A 25052-nucleotide genomic window follows, 5' to 3' on the forward strand; every position below is an offset into this window, starting at 1 on the left:
TGCTTTCTGATACATGCCTTCAGTATAAGCTGTTGGGTGATTTTGATCAGACAAAAGTGTTGGCACCCCTGGTCAGAAAATAACAGTTGGACACATACATCGTCTGATTTCCAAACAGTATAAAGTTACCACATATTACTACGTTAACTAAAAAGGGAAAGTGGCTGAAGCATGGTCCTGTACAGTACAATCTTTTCACCAGTTTTTCCTTGCAAAAGGCTTCTAGTCCTACGAGATTTTTCAGGACATTTTGCTGCACTTCTCTTCTGAGATGATGTGTAGATCGTAGGACTGTAGGAGCCTCTGCAAAACCTTCAGCTTGCAGCTTTCGGAGCTATGTTTTGTGCTCAGGTTGCAGAAAAGGCCTTTTCTTCTGATGACTCTTCCATGAAGGTCTCATTTGTGCCGGCGTCGCTGCACAGTAGAGCAGTGCTCCACTACTCCAGAGTCTGCTAAGTCTTCCTGAAGGTCTTTTGCAGTTAAACAGGGGTTTTGATTTGTCTTCCTATCAATCCTACCAGCAGTTCTTTCAAAAATATTTTTGGTCTTGCTGACCACCATGACCCGACCTGAGGACTCACTTTGCTACCTTAAAACACTTTGCTATTTTCTTATAAACCTCTACAAATCAACAGTTATTTTTATGTTCAGAGTGCTAGGCAGCTGCTTAGAGGAGCCTATGGCTGATGATTGTTGGGACAAAAATGAAACTCCAATTTAGGCTAGGTGTCTTCAGTATCGAGTAGTTGCACTGATTTAGAAATAATTAATATGGCTGTAGGGCTTCTCAGTGTGGCTTGGATACACTATTGGCACACTATTACACTATTTTTGTTTGTTTTTTGCTTATTATAAATATTATATATATTTTTATTTTATTTAATTTTTTAAATTATTTTTGCATGTACACATTTTGAGTAAAGCCAAACCAGCACCCCACAAAAAAAATCCACATTAGGGGGATTTTCCGGCGATTTCCCACAGAAGACACACTTCATAGTGTGTTAGCAGAAAAGTGAAGTCTTTTGGCCTGGTGTAAATAAACCTCTCCAGTGCCCAGAATTTCCCAAAGCACGGAATCCACCTCCTCTCGCTGTCTCTTCTCCATCACGGTCTCTCACTTTCTCTTCTCGTTTCATTAAAAACCCACGTTTCTCGCTGTGATCAGAACCCACCCCGCCCACCTCTGGTTGGCCGGTTCGGCCTCCGCTCTCCTCTGATTGGCTGACACGCACAACCCCCCACCCCCCCAACCCCCGCTCCCCGCCCTTGCTGGAGCGTACGGAGCGCGCGCTTCTTCCCGAGCACCGCTCATTCTCCAGAGCTCGTGAGAGGCGCGCGCATCACAGCTATACTCGGACTATATCAGCCGTTCACGGGGAGCGCACGGGGAGACCGGAGCCACAGTTCCCGCGCTTCTCTCTCTCTCTTTCTCTCTCACCTTCACTCCTCTGTGTTTTGAGGAGCCGCTCGACCCGCTCCGCCGCTCGAGGAGCTGTTGGTGTTTGGAAACGGTCGGGGATTCAGGAGAGACTCGCTGAGTCTGAGGTGAGCTTCAGCTCGGTCCTCTCGCTGATGGGAGCAAGCGGAGCCTTCTCCAGCACAGTAACATGGCTTTTAATGCGGGTTTAACCATTAATATACATAATAATCAACTATTTTAGACGGTTTAACCGTGATAGTAAGCGTTTTAGTGCTGTTTAATGATAGTAAGACATTTCTGCAGTGTTTATTAATGTCATGGTATACGGTGTAATCAATAGTACGTCATTTTATTCAGTTTTATACAATTAATACCATTTTAATGCCTTTTTTTCCTGTTTAATCTCAGTATAGGTCATTTTAGATAACGTTATAATCTTATGCTGTGGTTTCTGGTGGGGAAACAAGTGTGCCAGCTAGTCAGACGAGCTTACAGCTTCTGAATGAAGCCTTGTAGTCTGCAGCACTGCGTTTCCTAACAGCCTTGATTGCTTAGTATTACCTTGATGCCATAGAGGTAAACACTGCTTAGTGCAATGGTCAGCTGGACAGGATCATTATGCATCTGATGGTCAGTCTTAAATACCTGCATTTAATGACTCCAGAATACTCCATATGTGTTTATTGTCCAGTTTCAATTTTAGCAAGACTGATATGATGTGTGCGATTAAGTGGCATTTTTAATATTGAATATGGCTGCAAAGCCCCTCAGTTTGGCCTGCTGACACTGTTTGATTCACTGCGAGGGTTGTGTGAGTGGTGGGAAACAGGGGGAATAAATACCCCCTTGTTCATTGCACAGCGTATTACGGTCCACGGCTCAATGAGGAGCTATTTTTATCCACTACTACTCTAAGTGGATTCCCCGATCAGGAAAGAGACTACAACCACTCACACTAATCTGTTGTAGCTTCACATCAGCTGCCTGCCAGGACTGTTTATCCATTAGCCTGTCAAAAAGTTGACTGAAGTCTGTGTGACTGGTGTTACGCTGGGATAAGAAGTGTGATTGCGGGGTAGTAATGGACTTTGGCCCGCAGAAAGATTAGACCCTCTGATGCTAGTGTAGCTACCAGGTGACTGGCTGGCAGGCTGCTGTTTCAGCATGACACACTTTGCTAGTTTCTGTGAAACAGCACCTTCCCTTCCCCCAATACACACACACACACACATATATGCAGATACACTCTTTTTATACCGTCAGGACATGGGGTCATGCACATGATTTGGGATGTTATCCTTAAACCTTAAAACTTCAGAAACGAAAAAGCAGAGATTTGTCCTTTCAATTTCAAAAGTATAAAGCGGTACAACTTGACAAACTCTGGACCTTAATCTTGTGTTTATTGCTGGTTTTTCTGGTCATTGTTGTCCTGAATGTATACAAAAACAAAGCCCCTGTCTTGGTTTAACAAGGGGTAGACAATTATACCAGAATCACATTGGTAGATTTCTCTGTAGTGCTAATTTCCAGGTATGTGCAGCCCTCATGTTGTTGATAGTTATGCATCATTATCAGTATATATGGGAAAATATCAGATATTCCTATTGAAGTCCAGTGTTTCCATTGAAACCCTGTATAAAATATGACTAAGTCTCGGACTCGTTAACCAGGGCCAGTACTGTTTTGCTGCTGACTTGATGTGTTGTTGTTGTTGTTGTTGTCCCAGTAATTCCCAGTAGTAGTATCGTAGTAGGGCGGGTCTGTTTTTACCCTTCCACATCTTGTGGCAAGCTGAGATTCCTCAGGGTTAAAGTACTGTAAACAAGGAGGAGCTGTGTTTGCTTAGTTCCTTCTGAGCGCCTTTCAGCACCAGCTTCGGCACAGCCGCTCCCAGAGAAGTGTGGGAATGATTTCCTTCTTCCTGTCATCATGGTCATTTGTTGTCCTCCCTTTCGCCCCTAACTGACCCTCACGGCAAGTCGTTAGCACCTCGCGGCCGAGGCGTGAGCCTTTAACCCAAGAGCTTTTTTTAATTGAGCAAGTGGCTACCACACCTTGAGGTGGAGATAGGAATGCCACAACAGTACTGGCGCCACCACACAGCTGTTTCTGCAGGCTTGTCATGGGCTCTGTGAAGGATTCTATAGTGACGTGAGCTTAAGTTACTACTAGACTCTTTACTTATGTATATTTGTTGCTAATAATATATAAATGTAGCCTGCTTGCCTAAATCTGAGCAAGATTAGGGAAGTGTCAATTTCCATGTTGTCAGGAGTTCCCCCTTTCAGAGAGAAAGTCCCTTTTTACGTCAGTGACCACTGCAGTCACACAGAAGATGATCAGCATGTGATTGTGGCCTAAATTTCCAAATTGGAAACACAGTCCATTTATAGTGGCTTAAGCTTTATATGGGCAGTGCAGGTTCCTGGAAATCACAATCACAGCCAAAAATGCTTATTCTGCAAAAGCCGTCACCCAATCTGTGGTAGAGAATGGTTGATAACTTGGCTATGGTCGACATGTGGCCCACAGTGTTTGACACCTGCGACCAAAAAGCAAACATGTTCAGATGGCTGGCCTGTAACAGGCTCCAGCTTTGTTTTCTACTTTTATAGGATTAGCTTGTGCTGCAGCTGGCATTCTCGGTGGGCTTGAAGGAAGGGCTCTGACAGCTTGTGCAAGTGAGGAGATGCAGTTCGCATTTGCATTGTGCCCTCAGGGCTAGCGCCTGGCCTTCCAGTCTGTGGGCTAAAACACAGTCTCTGAAACCCTGTGGACAGATGTACGGGAGATCCTGAGTGTTGGCTACTGGCCAGGGCAGTAAAGGATCATGGTGGTGCCCTAAAATCAACTAAACACTATCAGTCGCCATTCAGCATCTTCTCCGAGTGCTGATGCCTAAATAACCCTGTTCTTGTCACAAGCTTAGCTGTTCAGAATGAAACGCAGCATCAACAAAAGTTGTCGTTTTTCTTTGAATCGGCAACACTTGCGATAAGTACACGTGCACTTTGTCCTTTGACAGTCTTAGCGATGAGGCGACACACTCTTGACATTGATTATTCCACCGCTCCCTTCATCTCATTGACGTGGCGGGATGGTGGAACACATGCTGCAACAGATGCATGCGGGGGGTGCGGTGCTGATTTCAGTCCCCCATTTTAATGCTAATATCCGTGGTCTTATGAGAAAAGAGGGAAGAACGATGTGTGCGCAACTGCTGGCAACCCCTCCTTCCTTCCCCACACACCCCTTGTCCGACCCTGGCGCTCGGACGCCTGCAGCTAAACGCTGGTCTGAATAGGCAAGTGGCCATTGCGGCTGCCGATTGTTTGCAGGTCCCTGGGCGCCCCGTGCCGGGACTGTGAATACCTCCATTGAGAGGCCCATGTGTCCTCCTGGGACTCTCTTCGTCAGCTCCAGGAATCCGCCCTCTTGTGCTGGCACGTTGATGCTAGGCCATATGGTCAGGTGGTTCTGCACACTGGGAGGCTGAGTACAGTACACACACATCTCTTTTAGACTTCGGGAGCGCCTGAAGCGCCTGAAGAGGTTGGAAGGGGCAGGCAGAAGAGGTATGGGAAAAGAGAACTTGGTTTCTTATCACCCCTGGCTAGCACTGACCTCCTCACAGGACTCAGCTGCTGTGCAAAGACACGTTTTCATGTTTTTCGCAAAGAATCGCTCTTTTCAGAAGCACCGATTCGCATAGGTCAACACGTTTTGTTTGTGAAGCTACAGTAAATGGGTGCTCTGTGTTGGGTTGCCACGTGAGCCTAGAGCATGGCAAAGCTTATTTTGTTCTTAAGCCACCATAAAGCATGTTATGCCAGCGGTGCATCCGGCCCGGTTGTGGTAAAACCATGGATTAGAAAGTGTGGGTTTGTGTTTGGGATCATGTGCAGCGCCCTCATGGCTGACATGGCTATAGAGTGGAGATTAAGTGAAACGTGTAGCAGGCGCAATCAAGGAATGTGTTTGCACATCAAGATTAATCGCCAGGATATCCCCACGGGTAGCCCCGCGAAGAAGAGTAATTTTCCACTCAACTTCCCATAATGATTTCAGGGACCTTGTGTTTTACACAAAGGTAAACAAAATCTTCACATATCAGGAAGAAGGACTGGCGTTAGCGAAACGCCCCATGTGGCGCTGCACTTTGATTCATGGGAAGCTTTCGGGGTTCCTCTGAACTCATTCCATTTTATCCTTTTTGTCGTTCAACAGGACAAGATGCCTCAAACGCCACCATTTCCAGGGATGTTTGGATCCAGTAGCTTCAACAAGAACCTATACCAGACAAAAGAGGAGGACTATGGGGGCCTGTATTACCATGACAACAACCTCGTGTCAGGGTCTCTGGAGGCCCTCATTCAGCACTTAGTCCCCTCTGTGGCCTACTACCCTGATGTGAGGACAAATTTCTCTTGATCTTTTTCTTAGAGACTGCAAAAATACTCTGCGTAGTCCATCAAGCTTAATCATATTTCCATGCATTAGCTTCAATTAACATACTGTGGCCAAGTAAGAGGTCGTTTAAATCACTGCTTAATTAATTCCCCTTTCCTTTCAATCAACAGAGGACGTACATCTTCACGTTCTTGCTCAGTTCCCGTCTCTTCATCCACCCCTATGAGCTCATGTCCAAAGTGTGCCACTTGTGTGTGGACCATCAGAGACTCAGCGACCCTCAGGCAGACAAGGTAACAGTCGGCTCAGGACCTGTTATTACGCTGCTGCTAGTAAAGATGATCACAAGGGCTAGCACATAATGATGAGTTCGAGCCACTTGAAAGAACCTCTGTTCTAAAATACTGCAATACTGAGGACTGTCCATAATTGGATGTATTTAACCTTTAGGTGAGAATCAGGAAAATTGCCCCCAAGATCTTGCAGTTGTTGACAGAGTGGACAGAGACATTTCCTTATGACTTCCGGGATGAGAGGATGATGAGGAGTCTGAAGGAGCTCACGCATCGGCTGAGCACCGGGGATGAGGTGAGTTTTTCTTCTTGGAATATGCTGTTTATCTGATTAAGGATATGAGCACAATACAGAAGCAGGAAGAGATTTTATTTTATCTTACTGTAAAGTGTCAATACCATGGTGTCTCTTTGTACCTTATTTTCTATGACCGACATCTAAGATTGAAAAATAGAAAGTCTCTCAAAAAGCCACAAGCTCTGTCTGAAGCAAGAGTCAGTTTCTTGGGGGATGGGGGAGCGATTCCTCCGGTCCCAAAGCAGTTTGTCGAGTCTGACAAGAGGAGGGAGAAGAAAGCTCTATTGTTCAGCGGCTTTTGTCTCCCCTGGTGCTCTTCCACAGGCTGCATTTAAATAGTTCTATTAGCGCTGACTCGAATGTCACTGGCTTAGCGTTTATTTTCCCAAAAGGGGAAGATTTTTTTTTTTCACAGAGGAAAAGAAAAAGGGTCAACATGTCATCATTGATGAGTTTTTTTTTGCCCATTCCTTGTGCTTTTTGCTGTCTTTAAACTCCACATAAATTACGCTAGACAGGCACTAAACTACCCTGAGTAGCGCTGTTTCATTTCATTAAGTGATCGGGATTCTCTTCCTATCTTAGTGTCATGGGTTTATTCTCCCTCTTTTAGGCCAGTGCCCTCTCGACTGCCTTAGCTGGGGCAGTCAGTTCCACACAGCTGGGTTAAAACTGCCAGCGCTGTGTTCTTAAGTTGAATGTACCAGCTGGACCATCTCCCTCCCCTTCTTCCTCTTAGCTGAGCAGTGCTTGATTTTGTGCAGATTGAATAAAAAATTGATTTAGCAAAGCCTACTGCAGAGGGCTCATGCAGGTTCAGAGCAGTAGCTTAACGACTGGCAGCAGGGGGCTAGTTAGGGCGGACAGTTGAAGACGAAGGACACGCATCTATCAGTTCAGAGTGAATGAAGCTTCTAGAAGCAAAAAGGAAGAAAATCTTTTAGTCTCCTTTGACTAGTCTAATGTGTAGATGTGTGATAATTGATCTGTTTCTTCTTGACCTAGAGGATCAATGACTTTAGGTGCTTTAGCTTATACGCTTTCTCTTGCTCAATTAGGAGAATGAGGGCTAGTGACGAGCACTGGTTATTTAATGGATTGAGCAGATACACAAAAACAACCCTCGTTGTTCAGCTCAAATGAATGGTTTAGGCTTTCGCAAAGCTGCACCTGCTACCAATCAATGTTCCAGTCGAACTACTTTTTAACCTTTACTTCTGTTCGTGGCATATGCAAGATAAGTGTAATCTCTGCACTGCACTGTAAGTCATGTCTGGCTGGAAGATCTATATCTGGGACTGTGCAGACATGGTACTGTCTGTTAGCTTGAAGAATGCGTTCATTCACACCATACATCAATGATATGCCTGTACTGTCTATTACTGTGTACTGTCTGGTATTTTCTCCTCTGTGAACTCTGTTTGTCCTGAGCTAAATAGCATTAGCTTCTTTTTACAGCAGGTTGCTGGCTCTCGACTTGACCGGCAGTTCACTGCAGCCAGATGCGCATAATAGACAATGACTGTACTTAGAGCTAGTCATCTTCAGGTCAACATGGAGCGTTTCTAATGTACTCTTCAGGGCTAGCAGTCCAGCAGAACAAGGGCACTCTTGATGCACTTTGCAATTACAGCCTCTGCGCTGTATGTAGGCGGCCAGCAGTAACCAAAAATTTAACACTACATGGCAGTGCAACCGGCTTTTGGCTGGCGAGCCTAGAATAGGCACTGTAACATCTGCCTCCAGACCGCAGTATGGTCTTCAGGCCTTCAGTCTGCTAAGACTATCATTATGGATGTGGTGAACTATATAGGGAAGGCAGAAGCCAGAGCAACCAAGCTCTGTGATCTAGGCCTGACCGGTGGGTTCAGTGCACATTTGGTCGCATTTTGCACAGGCCATGTTTACTCCAGGGCAGAGAAAGTTCTAGAGGGCCTTTTGCTGGGTGTGATGCATGTGCCAGTGAGGGCTGAGCTCAGAGCTCAAACTGAGGTGCTACCACGAGACCGGCTGTCACGTACATCCATGCCAGGGTTATAGTGCGGAGACGGGACAGAAGAGGCTTTCTTTCTGCAACAAACAAGCAAGGAGGCTCCCTGCTGCTTTAAAATGTCAGCCAGTTATCACCATGAATTGTTTCTAAAATTACACACTCCATCCCCTATTTGTGGTGGGGGCAGAAGCTTCTCCATATGGTGGCCTGCAAAGAGCCAACAATTGAAAACCTCTTTGATCTCTTGCACGTTGGCCTCGTCCGTGCAGAAGGAACTGTAAAGAGCACAGGTTACATAAATATTACATTATTATGAAGGCCTCCTGAGGATCTAAACAGTACAAGTTCCAGTGGGACAGGGCAATTTAGTATTACTCCTGGGCTGCTGGGTCACGGAGTCACTGTACAATCTCCTATGTCATTACGAGCTCGTCACAGGATTGATTGATGGGCTACCTTTCAATTTCCCATGTGCCTGTCCATAGCATACAATAAAGAGAGATGAAAAGAGTCCAGACAACTATTCACATCCATCACTAGAAATGTTAGAAGAACAAACTCCAGGCTGCGGTTGTGATCTTGGTCCTAAATTCCAAGAATAAAATTCCCACATAACAGCCCTTGGCTCGTCAGTCTTAACAAATGGACCTTGCTGAATAAGCTGATTCAGAACCAAGTGAAACCAGTTCAGAGAGCATGTTTACAGAACCTGCTATAGGCAATCTAAACCTGGCAGCCAGGACAGATAGACAGGATGTGGATATTCAAGGGGCCCCTTTCCGTACCTCTTTTTTCTTTTTTTACTGTAGTCAGTGTTGAGAAATAGGGCAGACCCAATGCTCTCCCTGCTGTTATGCAATTGCTGTCCTGTACCATGTCAGGCTCTTGTTATTAGATAACATGAACTGGTGGACAGAGTTATGAGCAGAAGTGGGTGGCCTGCTGGACCAAGGGATCTATTAGTAGGTCTTTGAGGGGACATTCATAGAGAGAGCGCTGCTCTTTCATAACACTACAGGAACTCTTTATGTAACCCACTCCAGAACCCATTTTGGACTCTGTCAGCAGAACTTGATCAGCAATGCTGACCAATCAAGTAAATCGACTCACATTTTACGCCTCCTTCTTCACTGTGCGAGATACCATTTCTGCTTGCCATCAGCAATTGTGTTCTATCATCACATGTTTGTCGGAAGAATATATGGATGCTTTTCCTCATCCTTCTTATCTCAGCAGGCCACATCCACAAGAGTATTTTCTCCAGTTAATCATTACTCTGTAGTGACCTCCTCAGAAATCTAACTAGGTTGTAAATCCCAGTGCAAGCTAAGCGCTAATGTCTTTCTCTTTATTTATTTCTTTATTTCTTTCCTTCTTCCGTTTCTGTTTTTCCATAGCTCTATCGGAAAACAGTGCAGCAGATGACGCAAGCCCTGATCCGTAAGCTCACCGCAGTTAGTCAGTACGAAGAAGCCCTGGCGAAGATCAACTCCACAGTGACGGACAGGCTAACGATTTTGAAAACCAAACCTCAGTCCATCCAGAGGGACATCCTAACCATTTGTAGTGACCCTTTCACCCTGGCCCAGCAACTCACACACATAGAGCTGGTGAGAGGACATTCCACAGTTCACACAGTACCCTACGTTACTCCGTCCAATCCTAGCAGTCATGTTTGAAATATTGACTTCATTGTGGTTTGGTGGGCTTATTGATTTTGTTAGACTGACTGTGATGGTTTCAAGGTGACCATTGGAAACATTTTAACTGATGATGCGTACAGGATAGTTAACATCTTTTTTTTTCCTGTTTATTTTTCAGGAGCGACTGAGTTACATAGGACCTGAGGAATTTGTCCAGGCGTTTATTCAGAAAGACCCTCTTGACAATGAAAAGGTAACCTTCAAAAGAACCAACACTGGTTAAAATATGAGAATTTATGTTGTGCTTCCATCAGAGTCTCTGAGAACAGCAAATAGAGAAGCCAGACAAATCAATAAGAACAATATTTATGTTTGGCTGGGGTCAAAGCGGTGTCACCTTTTTCACACAGTGAACCTCAGACATTCCAGTCCCAGCATCCTTCACAACCAGTGGATCTCTTTAAAACGACATCTTTTATGTCTCTGCCTTAGCACCAAAACGCCCATTAGAAGTAGATTTCACTCAGGCCCACCACGTTGTCCATGAATGTTCAGTGGCGTCTGGCTGCTAAGCAACAGCCCTGTGGCATGGCGTGTTGGCATGTTTGTTCTTTTGTCTATGTAGCGGTCTCTCTGAAGTCCTCGTCCTCAGGCATGCCTCCATGTGGTTGTCTATCAAAAAGAGAGATCAGGCCAGACTGGCCTTTGTTGGGGGGTGTATGGTCACTCCAGAGGAATGCAAGGAATGAGAGGGAGACTTGAGCTTTTAGACAGAAAATCTGCATGAATAGACAATGGTCACTACCCACAGACTGGAGGGATTTTCTCACTGGCCGAGGCATTAAGTGTTCTTGTGTTTAATGTATATTCTTTTTCTTTCTTTTTTATCTCTGTTGAGGCAGAGGTCATTCGAATTGTATAGAATCACAATGACTTAAATGACTATAATTGCTTTACTAGAGAAAATTAGTTTTCGATTGAATGACAAGGCTGGAGGGAATACATTGGCCTACAGTACCAGAGGCACCAGAGGCATTTAAAGCTGTGTTGAAAAGCTGTCAAATTTCTCTCTACAGAACTGTTTTAGTGATCGCAAGAAAGCCAGCAACCTGGAGGCATATGTGGAGTGGTTCAACAGACTCAGCTACCTGGTAGCCACTGAGATCTGCATGGTGAGTTCCTGTTATTACGACAGAAAGCCTCTCCCCTTCAATTACCAGTGCGATTATGCCATTAAACCTGTCAAAATAAGGAGTACTTACAAAGTGCAGAAGCGTCAGAGCAGCTACACATTTACTGCCGTTTTTGCCAGGCCAGAGGGAATGACTGTCTAATGTCTTGTAATTAGCAATCAGAAAATCTTCTGTTGATATTTTTTGTATTTTTAACCTTATTGTTGTTTCTTCTTCTTGCAGCCGGTGAAGAAAAAGCATCGAGCCAGAGTCATCGAGTTTTTCATCGATGTGGCCAGAGAGTGCTTCAACATTGGCAACTTCAACTCTCTCATGGCCATCATTTGTGAGTTGCTTTCATTTTGCTCTCAGCAATCCGCTTCAGCTTTTCCTCTACCAGGAGAAAACCTTTTGTTGCCCACGAATCACTGTGAAGAATGCAAATTGCTGTTCAGCGAGATTGTGTGTACTTTTCTAATCCACGCTCTGCCACCTTCAACAAAGACTCGAATGCCAAACGGTTGCAGATGAAATGGTTTAGCGGCATGCTTTGTTAACAGTAATCTGTTTTGGAAGATGAAACTAAATTTGGTATCATTCAAGTAATACAGGTCCATACCTAATTGTTTGTATGTGTATGTGAGAGGAGCACACTTACACACCTACATAAGGTACATGTTAGTTTCATTGTAGTCATAATAGTAAATAAGAGCTTTTACTGATTATTAAGACTTCTCTTAATGGGTTGTTACTTTTAACATCCACCCCGAGTACAGGCACAGTGCAGCGTTCTGTTATTAGTTCCTCATGTGCCAGGCGGCTCTTGAAGCCCAGTCCCATGCGTCAGGCGGTGGGGGCGTATGGTGGACAGGCAGGGGAGGCAGCAGCTGCACCGGTGCAAGGGAGCCGCCGCCCGCAGGCAGATGGTCAGAACTGACCAGTTCGATAAATGAGGGAGAGCTTGAGAGAGGTAGTAAGAGAGGGAGGACAGAGGGTTGAGAGGGGTGGGATGAGTGGAGTGGAGGGGTGGGGAGGGGGTGGGGGGTTGGAACCAGCTGTCCCTTCCCTGGTCATTCCCTGGAGGCTAAAGCCCGGCAGGCCGGGGCTCTTACACAAGCCCTCTCTCCCTGGAGATGCAGGGCAGATATTAAAGTTGCCACAGGAGAACAAACAAGTCATGGGAAAGGCTGAGTGCTGCTGGGCCATGTTTGTTTGGCGGCTGGGAGATTGTGCTGGGTGAATGGGGCACGAATGAGCACGTGTCCCAGGCTAGAGCATCATTCACACTATTGTCAAAGATAGGGGTGTCTCGAAAGACATCTGAGCCTAACACCTGTCAGCATTGAAATGGCTTTCCTTTGTACAGCCTTCTGATGTGTTTGTAGATGGTATCAGCTTTTGCTTACGATGGTTTAGCTGCCTTTGTCTATGATAAAAGGACAGCATTGCTATTCTAAATAGACAGCATATAACTGAACCTAACTCAGTTCTTTTCAAATTTCATTTATTTTGTATCTTGTGTTACTTGAAAAAAGGGAGATGCTTTTTATGTAATACAAGATTATTCCATTATCAGACATTAAGTTAAAAACCTTTTTTGTCTTTTATAAAGACACTGTTTTGAAAGTCCTGTATTTCCAACCTCATTATTCTTTAGTTGCCCCACCCCTTTTGCTCAGATTCACCCTAAAACGACCCAAAATAAAGTTTAATCTATAATGAAATATGTCCCCACACCTTTAACAGAAACCTAAACACCCCTGTCATGACAGCCATGAGATAATCTACAAACAGTAGATTCTCCACACCCACAGTCGCTCACCATCAGATAAAAAAGGCCACTGAATGGTTCTTGTTTTGGTCATCACTAAAGGGATCAGTGCTGCAAAGGGAGTTTGATCAGATACCCCGAACAGTGCAGTGACCTCATCGCTTTGCTGTAGCGAGCCACAATGTCATATGCAAACTATACTGTTAGAGAGAAGTGATGCGCCCACTAATGCTATTGTTCCCAAAGACTGGTGGGCCTACAGCCTGAGAAACTGCAGCTGTAGCAGTAAATGGGAGTTGGGTGTTGTCCTCTGCTGACCTGTGTTTGTATGTTCTTTACAGCTGGCATGAACATGAGTCCAGTGTCGCGGCTAAAGAAGACTTGGGGCAAAGTCAAAACGGCCAAGTTTGATATTCTGGAGGTATGCATGTTTTTCATTAGCTTTAACATGTCTTTATTTTTGTTGAACAACCACTTTTCTTATTTATGTTTCATTCAGTAGTGCTGGTGGGTGGATGTGAGTCATTAGAGGAGTTGGGATAACATGAGTGGGAAATAATAGAAGCACAACAATGGCAAACCATTGAAGATGTGGCGCAACAGTGCTTGAAACCCATGGAACTAACTGATGCTGTGCAAGTAGCCTGTTAGATGGCCATTATTTTAGTGACTCATGCACGCACAGTTGCTCAGCCCCCGACAATATGGAGACCCATTCATTCCAATTAAACCTTTCGTGGGCTAGAATTACCGCTCCTATGCCATTATCATTGTGAAACACAGTAATCCAGCCTTTGAGTGGGCTTGACAAATGTTTATGAAACAGCCAGGCAATGCTTGAAGTCCTAAAAGGTCATAAAAGTCATTTAAGACTTTTCACTTGATTCCTCCCAGACACTGTGTATTTACAGTCTACAAATGGTATTATCTAGGTTTTTGCTTAGTCTTTAGGCTGGCAAAGGCAGTGAGGTGGATAATTGCCTAGTGAAAAGTAAACCTTTACCCCCAACAACTGCCACCCCCCCTTCTTTTTTTTTTCTTCAAGTCTTCGGGGCTTAGGACATTTTGATGTGAAAATACTCTTTCCATTGCAAGTTTTGAAGGAGTTGCAGCCTTGTGTTGTGTAGACAGTAGACAGTACAAAAGCTTCTCCCCCTTTCTCCACACACTCCGAGATCTAAGGGCTCTGAGATTAAAGGGTTTGGGCGGCCCCTCGTCTTCCCTGTCGAAACCTTGCGAGTCAAAGCTGCAGGTGTTGCCCACAAATCTTCAGAGGAAGTTTGACGAATTTCTTTTTATTGTTTCGCATTGAGGTGGCTCCTATAGCTTTATGGAGGTCTTGGCCTGGTCCTGTACCCAATTACACGGTCTATCTGGTGTTACAGCAGGGTGTGTCAGATTGATGTCTGACGAAGGTGATTCGAAATGCCTTGTCCTGAGGACAGGCGCCCTGATATAGAGAAGAAGGATCAGCTTACGTGGTTCCCATGCAAGAAAGTCCCTGACTGCATTGTGACAGTGGTGACTCGCTTTGCCTTTGGTTAAATCATAGCTTGAGAGTGTAACCTAAGCTTTTTCGATGGGGGGACATTGCTGGGACATCAGCTGGAGCAGGTTCATGAGATGGTCCCTCGGATTACTTTGCTTTAAAGTTTATGTTCTCTCCTTCTCTCTCTTCAGCATCAGATGGACCCTTCCAGCAACTTCTACAACTACAGAACAGCGCTACGTGGGGCCACTCAGAGGTCTATTACTGCTCACAGCAGCAGAGAGAAGGTATGTCCGCTCTAAGTCTAGAGTGTACTCACTGTGCAGGTTTTTCCCGTTTCTTTAAGCCTTTCTTATTTGGCTTTTGTTCTACTGGGCATCAGCGCACAAACCGCAATGATTTACGTAACCATGCACATCATTTACCCTTGTTTTGAGAGCGTTCCTGACAACATATTTTGAACTGCTTGACGCACAACTGGACCCTGTGGAGCGTCCAGCCAGTAAACAGGATTGCTTCTCAAGTGATAAGAGCTGATACCAGCGACACGGAGGACGATCATATCACTCGTCTGCTCTTTCAACCAGCTGGAAAACGACAGCTCTGGCGGGGGCTCTGACGGACACGGCGAGAAGTCCAAAATGCTGCCCCTGCATGGCCTCGTGCTTATCGATGCCATCGTGAACTCGCAGTGTTTTCACCAAACAGGCGTCTGCAGTCAGCTTTGGTCAAGAAAGTTACATAATGAGGCTTCTGAGGCTGAGGGCGGACGGGCCGAGCCTTAAATGGGTCAGGCTGTAGTGGGTGAGACGTCAGAGGGGACGTGCTGCTTCCTCCGCAAAATACGTTCTGTTCTCTTTTGGAGAAACATGGCTTTGGGCCAAACTCCCAGAATGTTCCTACGTCTACTACCCGCGAGTGACCCAGGCCAGCACGCACCGGACTGGCCCCAGTTATCTAGCCTCCAGTAAGACCACTCAACATAGCAGACGTGCTTGCGGGGAATACGCTGTTCCGTGAAGTTGACATGACCTTTTGGTTGTGGACCTTTTTTTTTTCTCTTTACTCTCCAAGAGAAGACTCAAACCTCAGACGAGGATGCTCTGGGAAGACGTCCACTTCCACTGGCTTTTTGGGCCTTGAGACGGAATGTTCCCAAGCAACTCTGGAATGTTCAACTCTCTTGCCCTATTCAATGGGTGTGGGGGCGTTTGTTGACAGAGTTCTCCCAATGTGGTCTAGGTTTTTTTTTTTTTTCGTTTAGTTTTTTCCCCCCTCCTCCTTGCAGTAGTGACTACTCTGGAACTTTGTTTTCACCAAATTAAGTCTGTTTTGGTTTCGGTTAGCACTGTCACTCTAGGGACGTACAAGAACAAAAATAAATCTGTCTGTTTTCGTGTCCCAGGACCAGGATTTCCACTGTAAACAACTCAAATCGAGCCTATTGAAGCTCTTTCAGTTTCTCTGATTTGCCTTGAGCGCTTGGTATTTTTACACAAAGCAGTTGTTTCATTGAAATGTGGATCTTTTTCACACCCAGTGTGTGTATATTTGTAAGCATGGCACTTTTTTACGCAGGAGGGCGGAGGTTATTTTTGTTCTTTTCCGTATGTAAAGGCGTCAGAGTGTATATTTAGGAAGCACGTTGTTTTGCATTTTGCGCCGCCGTAGAGCTTAGCTCAGGAGTTGCGTGACAGCTGAGCTCTTTGTCTCACGTACAGAGTGACGGCCTCCACCCATCACTCACTATAATTGCTTGCTAATGTGGTAGGTCCTGTTGTGCTTTCATGTGGCAGTGCTTCAGAAGTTAATGAAGTCAGCATGTAATTCTCACCTGTACATTAGGCAACCCCATATGAGCCTCAAGGTTAGTTTGACAGCAGAGAACGTAGATGCTTTGCTTGCCTTTGTGCAGTTGCAAATCATTGTTGTCATAAGAACGCAACTTCACAACTTCTTTTTTTACTTGGAAAGCAGAAGATGTCATTAGCATTGTCAGCATTTCATGATGAATGATTTTTTTTAAGTTTACAATTTACTTTACCGTTTTCTCCAAGTTCCGTTTTATGTCTGTTGTGTTGTGTTATGTATAGGACATCACTCACTCACCTAGCTTCTCTTTTTCTCTTTCAGATTGTCATTCCATTCTTCAGTCTCTTAATAAAGGACATCTACTTCCTCAATGAAGGATGCGCCAACCAGCTTCCGAATGGACATGTCAATTTCGAGGTACCCCTTTTTTTCCCCCACTTCCCTTTTATTTAACATCACAAATGGAAACAACTCTTATCCGTTTTACGCACTTTATCATTGCTGTTTTTAACAGTGGTTAAAAACAATGACTTTGCATAGCAACGGTGATGTGCACATATAGGAGGAACTTTCTCAAAGCTTTCAAAAGACTGAGCTTTGAGATTGAGTGTCTGCAGAATACGGAACCAGAGAGAAAAAGGAACTGTCCTCTAATTTTGCGGTTTGTCTTTGGACTTTTTTTGCTCTGCAGAAATTCTGGGAGCTGGCCAAGCAGGTGAGCGAGTTCATGACCTGGAAAAAGGTGGAGTGCCCCTTTGAGAGGGACCGCAAGATTCTGCAGTACCTCCTGACTGCCCCTATCTTCAGTGAGGATGGTAAGCCCATTTACTAAGTCATTGAAAAGTGCTACCAATGTTACCTGGTGCCGTAAGCGCACAAGAAAAGTGCCCACAGTACATAGCCTCAAAGTTATGACTCGGTAAACACAACACTGGGACAACACTGCACCTAATTAGGCACATCTAGACCTATCTGACCAGCGCGACTCAAGGGCAACACATTTCACCTGCTGGCAGTAGACCAGTCTAAGAACTCTGATCACTCACCAACCTGTTTAGTGTCTGTCTGCAGATCACAGATACACACTCACACAAACAGCCCTCAGGCTGCTTTACATCTATTCTCTTGACACTAACCTGATAGCAGTTGTGCAACATGAGAACACGAGTGCAGTAAAACACCAGTGTGCAGTGTTCCCGGATTACCTCAAGTGCGAAGAATTCCCTGACGTGAGAAAGCCGAGACAGAAATGAGTCAAGAACAAAACAAGGGCGTGAGTGAAAGCACCATCACACATCCTTCTCTCTCTTATCTCCCGACAGCTCTGTATCTGGCATCCTACGAGAGCGAAGGACCAGAGAACAACATGGAGAAGGACAGATGGAAATCTCTCAGGTGTGTGTGAGTGAGTGTGTGTTCGTGCTGAGCATTTGTCACAGCTGTACAAATGCTTGTGATTGACAGCTTTTGTGTGGTATCTAGGTCAGGCTTGTGTCTGTGATTATGTTGTGTTTTGTTTTTTTTTGTATGTATGTCTGTGTGTGTGTGTCTGTATGTGCTGGTGAGCAGGAGCAAAAGGCCGCTTTTTGGATTTTTGTTTCTCAGCTGGCTAAAAGATTTGCTGATGTAGGGACTGATGGCATGCCAGAACACAAATGCGGGAACGTTTTTAATAAGCTTAGTGGGTTTAACACAGTTTGCCCTAATGTTTCTAGGATGGATGTACAAAATACAGTGGAAATGTATTAAATGGTGACAGTGAAATTGATTTCACTGGACCCTCAGTTTAACCTCATGTTCCTAGGATAGATAAACTCTGTAAAGTTGGGACAGATACTTTAACATAAAATCCTAATTTATGAAAGTAGCAGATAGCCTTTCAAGTGGACATCATACCACCACCATGTTTAAAAGGCAGACCATGGCTGTTGTTAATGTTGGCAATAGATGACTAAACACAGCCCCTCTTTGTGAGTCTGGCAAAGGCCAAGGCCACTTGGCTGTCCACTTTGTCACGTTTCCTGACAGCCGCCCAGCCCAGAGAGAGAGCTAGTGTGGGCTGATGGAGAGAGGCGTTTTCCCCACTGCGACAGGATCTGTCACATCACCACGTTCTGTGTGGATCAGCAGAACGTGCTCCAGCCTGGGCCGGAGCGTGACTGTCAATGCTTCAGCGGGAGGAAATTAACTCTCTAGTGACCGCTGCAGACCCGAGCCTAGAAACAGCAGATCGGCTAACGTGTTGAAATCAGAATCACTGTATTATCCAGGTTCACACTTTTCTCTGAAATGCTGCCTATTTAAAGATCACTGCTACACACCGACCAATCAAATGGAAATACACAAAACTAAGATGGTCTGACAGTATTTTATGTGAATTGCTTGCTATACATCAGTAGGATTTGGATCATTCTTCTCCACACATTCCACAAGATAATGGTGCTTAAATCTGAAGTTTTAAATGACATCACTAGAATATCCTCACACCTCAACCTACTCATCGCTTTATGAGCGATGCAGCATATTGCATCATCTTGTGGGCAGATGAAATCATCCTCCAAAAATTGTGAGAAAACAATTTGAACTATTGAACCATTGGTAAACCTCAATGTATGACCCAACAACGTTTGCTCACTAGTGTGTATGTGTGTGTGTGTTCACTGCACGGATGGGTTAAAGGCGGAGGTCGAATTCCATCTGTGTCCGAATGTGCTTGTCTTGTCTTGTCCACTGGTTATAAATGGGCAATCAGTCAAGTTTTGAGTTAATGGGTGCAGCTGCATGTTACGTACGCCATGATAATAGCAGTACTGGAGGAGGTACAAAAAAAAACATGGCATGTAGAGCTGTTTCATTGTGGCTTGGGTCGCCTGAGTCTAGTGATGCATCAAACAGAACATCTAACATATTACAGACAATGAGGAGTCACTTAATTGTTTTGACAGATCATAGCAGTTTTAGTTCATTGAAATGTAGACCTTAGTTGGAATGAACGCTCACTTCTTCATGCTCACTGTGATGTTTGCTGGTATCTACCAGGGTTTTTTGATTGTAACAAGCTGTTTGTGCTCTGTCTTGCAGGTCTTCTTTGCTGAACAGGACGTAGTTCCTTTAGCGATACCAAGTTAGTGAAGTGAAGCTTCTGGAAAGCCAGCTATGACCCCCTTTTGTCACCTCGGAAAGTGAGAAGTATCCCTGTTTTTGAAGGGAAACGACAATCCCTGCTTCGCTGGAACCGATTGTTTCCTCTTCTTGAGTGTCTGAGAGAGGAGTACTTTTATACAAGACAATGGTCTTCTGCACCTCCTACTGGATATTTCAGAACAGCTTTTTCATCTTTGTAAAGACTTTGTACCCTTTATTTACCTTAAAACAAGACTTGTTTTGATGGTGGGAGAGGAACAATGCAGGGTTGTTGATGCTCCACAGCTGCATTAGTCTTATGATTCCTCGAGAGGGATCCGGACGCTTTTAGAGCTTTTTTTTTTTTTTTTGCAAACCCTGTTTTCTCCAGTTTTCTCCTTTTGACAAACAGCACGGGTTGGCTGCTGGTTGGCTAGCTCGATGCGAATGGATAAAAAAAAACTAAATGAAGACACATATTAAAACCAGCATTGCGTACTGGCTACCAGTACTGTACATTGAGAAAGTATATACTGCATTAATTTAAGTACAGATTTATTTTGCCTGTGTTTGTTGCTATCGTTTTTTTTTTATACATATGAGATGTATGTAATGTGTTTCTCTTACATGTGTGAGTGACCGCCGAGTGGACGAGGGAATCTCGTCAAGGTGTGCTGGATGCACTGGGTGCATCTGGGAATAAAGATGTCATTTTTGATCGTGCTACCCTGAAACATTCGTTTTTACCTTTTGTCTGTTGTCCTTACCTTCAAAGCTCTTACCATGTTCGTATCGTATGGATCGTTGAAGGTGCTACATTCCTTGTAAGCAGTGTTATATTTAGAAATACCATTTCCCACTCTGTGAAGTAGATACAGTAGGAAGGCCACTGGAACACATTGCTATCATGTTCATCTTTTCACTGTCCACCCAGGCCAGGGGTGTTCAATCTTATCCGCAAAGGGCCGCAGTGGCTGCAGGCTTTCATTCTAAACAACCAGCAGCACACCTGATTCCACTAGTCAGTCTTCAAAAAACTGATCAAATGGGCTTCTGCTTGGCTGGAATGAAGTCCTGCCAACAACAATGTTACAATGTTACAATGTCTACAACAATGTTACGTTGCCCCCTGGTGGCTAATAAAAGAATACACAACTGAGGCGGACAATAGTTTAGGTGGACAATGGCATGGTGCGCAAATACATGAAGGTTTTCCATCTCTAGAAGTCAAGATTCAGCTAGTATTATTATTATTATTATTATTGTTATTATTATTATTGTCTTTACAATGTTTCATGTTCCTCCCTAAAATTCTCTGTTGTCATTTTCTTTTAATTATTTGGTGATGTATAAAAATCTTGTTACATGTTGTTGTATATTATTTGTACTAGGTACATAACATTTTATAGTTACCAGATATTGCCCTAAACCAATATTTTATATTTATAAAACTTTGTATGAGACTAGTTTTCAGGGCACTAGCGCACAATATGAAGTTAACAAAGAAGATTGACTGATGTCTAGTTTGCCCTGCTATTTCTTTTGCTCACACTAAATTTTCCACAGAGGTTATTGTGGTTTACTGTGTAAATACCAAGTGTTTTTCTCTCCCCTGTGTACATTGGTATGTATTTTGACTGTTCTGATGGATTAGAGAGCCTCTGAAATAGCTGTGGTATAGAACGGGAAAAAAAAGATTCAATAAAAGAACACTTACATAAATTTGCCTTTTTGAGTGTAATTAATTGACAGTGAATCATCAAACAGCACTGAAAAATCTTATTACACTGAAAATGGTTTTGCAATTTATTCCGATTGTTGTGTTTGTAGTGATCAGAAAGTCCAGACCCTGATAATCCAAATGAACCAGTGTGTATGTATATATGTATGTATATATATATATATATATATATATATATATATATATATATATATATATATATATATATCCTAGTTCTGTTATTGTTTTAGTTGCTAGCCATGAGCGCCTTTATGTATTACATATATATCTCAAATGCTATTTAAAAAAAAAAGCTGAATCAACTAAAATATATATGCTCATATTTTGCATTAATGCTATGTAAATGAGTTCATTAGGATCATGTTAATTGTAAATAAAATATATAAATATATAGTCAAGCAGAACTGGAAAGAATGTTGATTTATATGACATTAGTTACAATTTAGCCACAATTTGATTTAATCTAATTTTACATATTTTATATTTTTATACATATATATATATATAAAATGTGCTATTGACATGGAATTCTCACTAGATGTTGGTAACAACCCATCCAAATAACACATGCAAAGAAATCAAACCATGTCTATAAATCAAGTCATGTTAAATAATAAGAAATGACCCAGGAAAAACAATCTTGAATACATGAAAAAAGAGAGGTGCAAAAAGCCATGGAAAGTCATGACAGCAGCTGAAATCTGTCAGTAATTAGAAAGCAAGTCTGCCACTTCTTGCAAATTAACATCAGCTGCTTCAACTGGTGGCCTAAAGAAACATCTCATGATGGGTAAAAGCAGTGAGCTCTCCTAAGACCTTCACAACCTTATTGTTGTAAAACATGCTGCTGACATTGGTTACAGCAGAACTTCTAAACTACTGAAGGTTCCAGTGAGCACTGCTGGGGATATAATCCGCAAGATTTCAGACAGAGAAGTGAAAAGAATCATCAGAAGAGTTGCCCAAGAGCCAATGACCACCTGTGGGGAGCTACAGAAAGGCCTGGAATCAGCAGGTACGATTGTTTCAGGTATGCGCTCAACTGCCATGGCCTGTATGCACACTCCATTGCTGAAGGAAAAAGCATGCTGAAGCTCAGTTCAAAAACATGTAACAATTAAGCCTGTGAAATACTGCGATAACAAATTCTGATCAGATGAGACTAACTGAGAGACCAGATGGGAACTCTTTGGATGTCGTAATACATACCATGTTTAGAGGTCAAAAGGCCGTGCAAATCACCCCCCCCCCCACACACACACACACACACAAGTGGCACATTGCACTTCATATAATCTTCATATAATTTTTTCGTAAAAATGTCCTAATTTTCACTTCATATAATTGAAGGAAGGAAGTCTTGTTATTGACCTTGCTAACTTTCCTCAGTGCCATGTTTAGTGACTGGGTAGCTAGCCAGTTGGCTAGTTAGCTAGTTAGTGCTCTCCTTCACTCCTTCAGAACGGCTGCGGTTGCCAGTCCAGTTGCTTAATCCGTGTGATTTTATCTACAGCAGCTGTAGAAAGTCTTGAGTAGTTAAATTTGATGATTTTAATGATAGAAATGTCCTTAAATGTATTTAAGACATTTAATCACAGCATGATTAGCTGTCTGTGGTGCACCTTATAAACACTGTAGGAGAAGCCTATCAGCTGTTCTTGAGAGTGGATTTTAAAAAAGGATATCTTCAAAACACACGTCTGTCTTTAGGCTCTTGGAGTGACTTCGCAACTGTTGGACGCATTGAAATCTCTCTTCATAAAGGTAAAGGTGGACATATTTGTCACTGTACAGTGTACACTGTACAGCGAAATGTGTCCTCCGCATTTAACCCATCTGGTAGTGAACACACACACACACACACACACACACACACCCAGAGCGGTGGGCAGCCAACTCCAGCGCCCGGGGAGCAGAGAGGGTAAAAGGCCTTGCTCAAGGGCCCAACAGTGGCAGCTTGCTGAGCCCGGGAATCGAACCCACAACCCTGTTACCGATATCCCGGCGCTCTAACCGCTGAGCCACCACTGCCCCACGCTTCATGCTCATACACTTATGAAAATTGGCCAGGCCTCCAACAAAGTCTCGTTTTAATGCTTGTGGTTAATCCAAAGTGCTTTGATAATTACAGGGGAAAATTGCACAGCTACTTTTAATACTGTAACATTGTTTTATACTCATTATACTTATCAATTATCATGCATGCATACTGTTCAGCTGTACCGTGTATATGCCTGCACTGTATCTATGAACCCCTTAAACCTTAGGTTAACCCTACCAGGGTGAGTTTAACAGATTTTCTGGAGTGCCACAGGATTCTATTTTAGGTCCTATTAAATTGATGTAAGTTATGATGGTGTTTCATACAGAATGTAAAGGGTTTAAGGGGTTAAATATGCTATGAAATATTGCTGCTTGCAATAGTGACAAAATAAAGCACCTACCGTTGCTCACAGTAACTGAGAGATGTCAGATATCCTGAGTATCTGAACGTGAGGCCATTCGTGTCTCTGTACTGAGCCAGAGGTTTATCGGCTGGAGGGGGTTCCTGTTCATTCTGGACGAGACTGTAGTGCGGCTACACTACAAGACCCTTACAACACATTACTACACTTACCTGGACATTGTCTATGTTGGAACAATGCTATAAGGTAGACAATGGCTTGGTGTCTTTGAGTGACAACAGAAGACCAGCCCATTTATCTACTGTTCCACATGAGCTCAATGTCTGATCTTAATGATTACGGTTTCATTTGATGCTCGTTAAGAGTAGGATCCATTATTTATCCATTTCAGTTCATTTCAAAAGATTCAGTGCTGCTGACTTTGCGAAACTGTAAAAGAACGGTTTAACCCTAATCACTTTCAGGTCGTCTGCGCAGGACAATTGGTGGAAATTCAGTTCACCTGGGGTACACTCCAGGTCAGTTCTCCTCAAAATTGCTGACTGGACCTCATTCCACCCCTATGCTGACCTCCAACATTTCGAAGAAATCCAACTGTCCAATTTCGGTGAAACCTCATCCTTGCTGCAACCCCAGATGTGAATACAGAGCCCCATGCACTGGTGGTGACAGGATGGGCGCCACCACAGTCACCAGGGAGCAGTCAGACCACCAATAGAGCTGGGACAATTACCAGAGTGGACACTAACCACTGGTGCTGATGGCCAGGAGACGACTCACTGACAGACATAAGATTAATCGGCCTTCCAGCCACCATAGGAAATGCAGGCTGGTGGATGAGGCTAATGACGTCCAGTGGAGCTCTCTGCTAAGAGAAGGACCATGAAATTGGCCGAAAGAAGAGACTTTACACTTTGGGTTTTGGCTGATTCATCATTCATTCATTCAGCTGTTTGAACTGCAGCTTTAATAGGCCCAACATCTGAACATCACTGTCAGAACTATTGAGAACAGTCAGCCGCAATCACACAATTTGTCACATTCTAGCTTAGCTTTGGACTCTTTTAGCTTTGGTTTGATGTCAATGTCCAAATGAGGTCAGTTGTCAGTAGTCATTTAGAAAAGCTATAGCTAAAGCCATAGAATCTGTCAGTTGTTTGGTACGTTGTGTCCAAATTTTATGATAAAGGAAGTGGAAGTGGTGGAGCTCCATGCAATACCATTGGAACATCGCTGGACTGCTGTTTGTGATTCAAAACTAAACATCCTCAACTTCATTTTTGTTCTTGAGACTGAATGCAATCACATCTGCAGAGCAATGCTCCACAATCTGTAGTGGAAAAGCTTCCCTGGTGTGTAGGGGAAAGTATTATACAGTATGTTCACAGCCCTGTATGATGTGTGACCGCTGGCAGTAGTACTTAAACACACACAAAGAAAACCTGAGCTGTTTACTAAAAGTATTATCCAGGTCAG

At 43.8% G+C, this 25052-nt stretch overlaps 1 protein-coding gene across 4 annotated transcripts in view; it reads left to right on the forward strand.

Annotated features, from left to right (window-relative positions):
• rasgef1ba (RasGEF domain family, member 1Ba) overlaps nucleotides 1-20164 on the forward strand; it is a 118818-nt gene extending 98654 nt beyond the window's left edge. For 2 of the 4 annotated variants that reach the window (XM_072665056.1, XM_072665057.1), the window contains 13 exons: nucleotides 5654-5836; nucleotides 6007-6129; nucleotides 6287-6424; nucleotides 9818-10030; nucleotides 10242-10316; nucleotides 11140-11235; nucleotides 11479-11581; nucleotides 13348-13427; nucleotides 14687-14782; nucleotides 16629-16724; nucleotides 16999-17122; nucleotides 17630-17702; nucleotides 19389-20164. In XM_072665056.1, coding sequence (XP_072521157.1) covers nucleotides 5654-5836; nucleotides 6007-6129; nucleotides 6287-6424; nucleotides 9818-10030; nucleotides 10242-10316; nucleotides 11140-11235; nucleotides 11479-11581; nucleotides 13348-13427; nucleotides 14687-14782; nucleotides 16629-16724; nucleotides 16999-17122; nucleotides 17630-17702; nucleotides 19389-19413 — 1425 coding nt within the window. In that variant the 3' untranslated portion in view covers nucleotides 19414-20164. Of the gene's footprint in view, nucleotides 1-1331; nucleotides 1549-5443; nucleotides 5517-5653; nucleotides 5837-6006; nucleotides 6130-6286; nucleotides 6425-9817; nucleotides 10031-10241; nucleotides 10317-11139; nucleotides 11236-11478; nucleotides 11582-13347; nucleotides 13428-14686; nucleotides 14783-16628; nucleotides 16725-16998; nucleotides 17123-17629; nucleotides 17703-19388 lie in introns of those variants that run through there. The other 2 variants (XM_072665058.1, XM_072665059.1) reach the window with 2 other exon arrangements.
• Nucleotides 20165-25052: the final 4888 nt, after the last annotated feature.

This window comes from Salminus brasiliensis, chromosome 20 (assembly GCF_030463535.1).
Source record: "Salminus brasiliensis chromosome 20, fSalBra1.hap2, whole genome shotgun sequence".
NCBI lineage: Eukaryota > Metazoa > Chordata > Actinopteri > Characiformes > Bryconidae > Salminus > Salminus brasiliensis.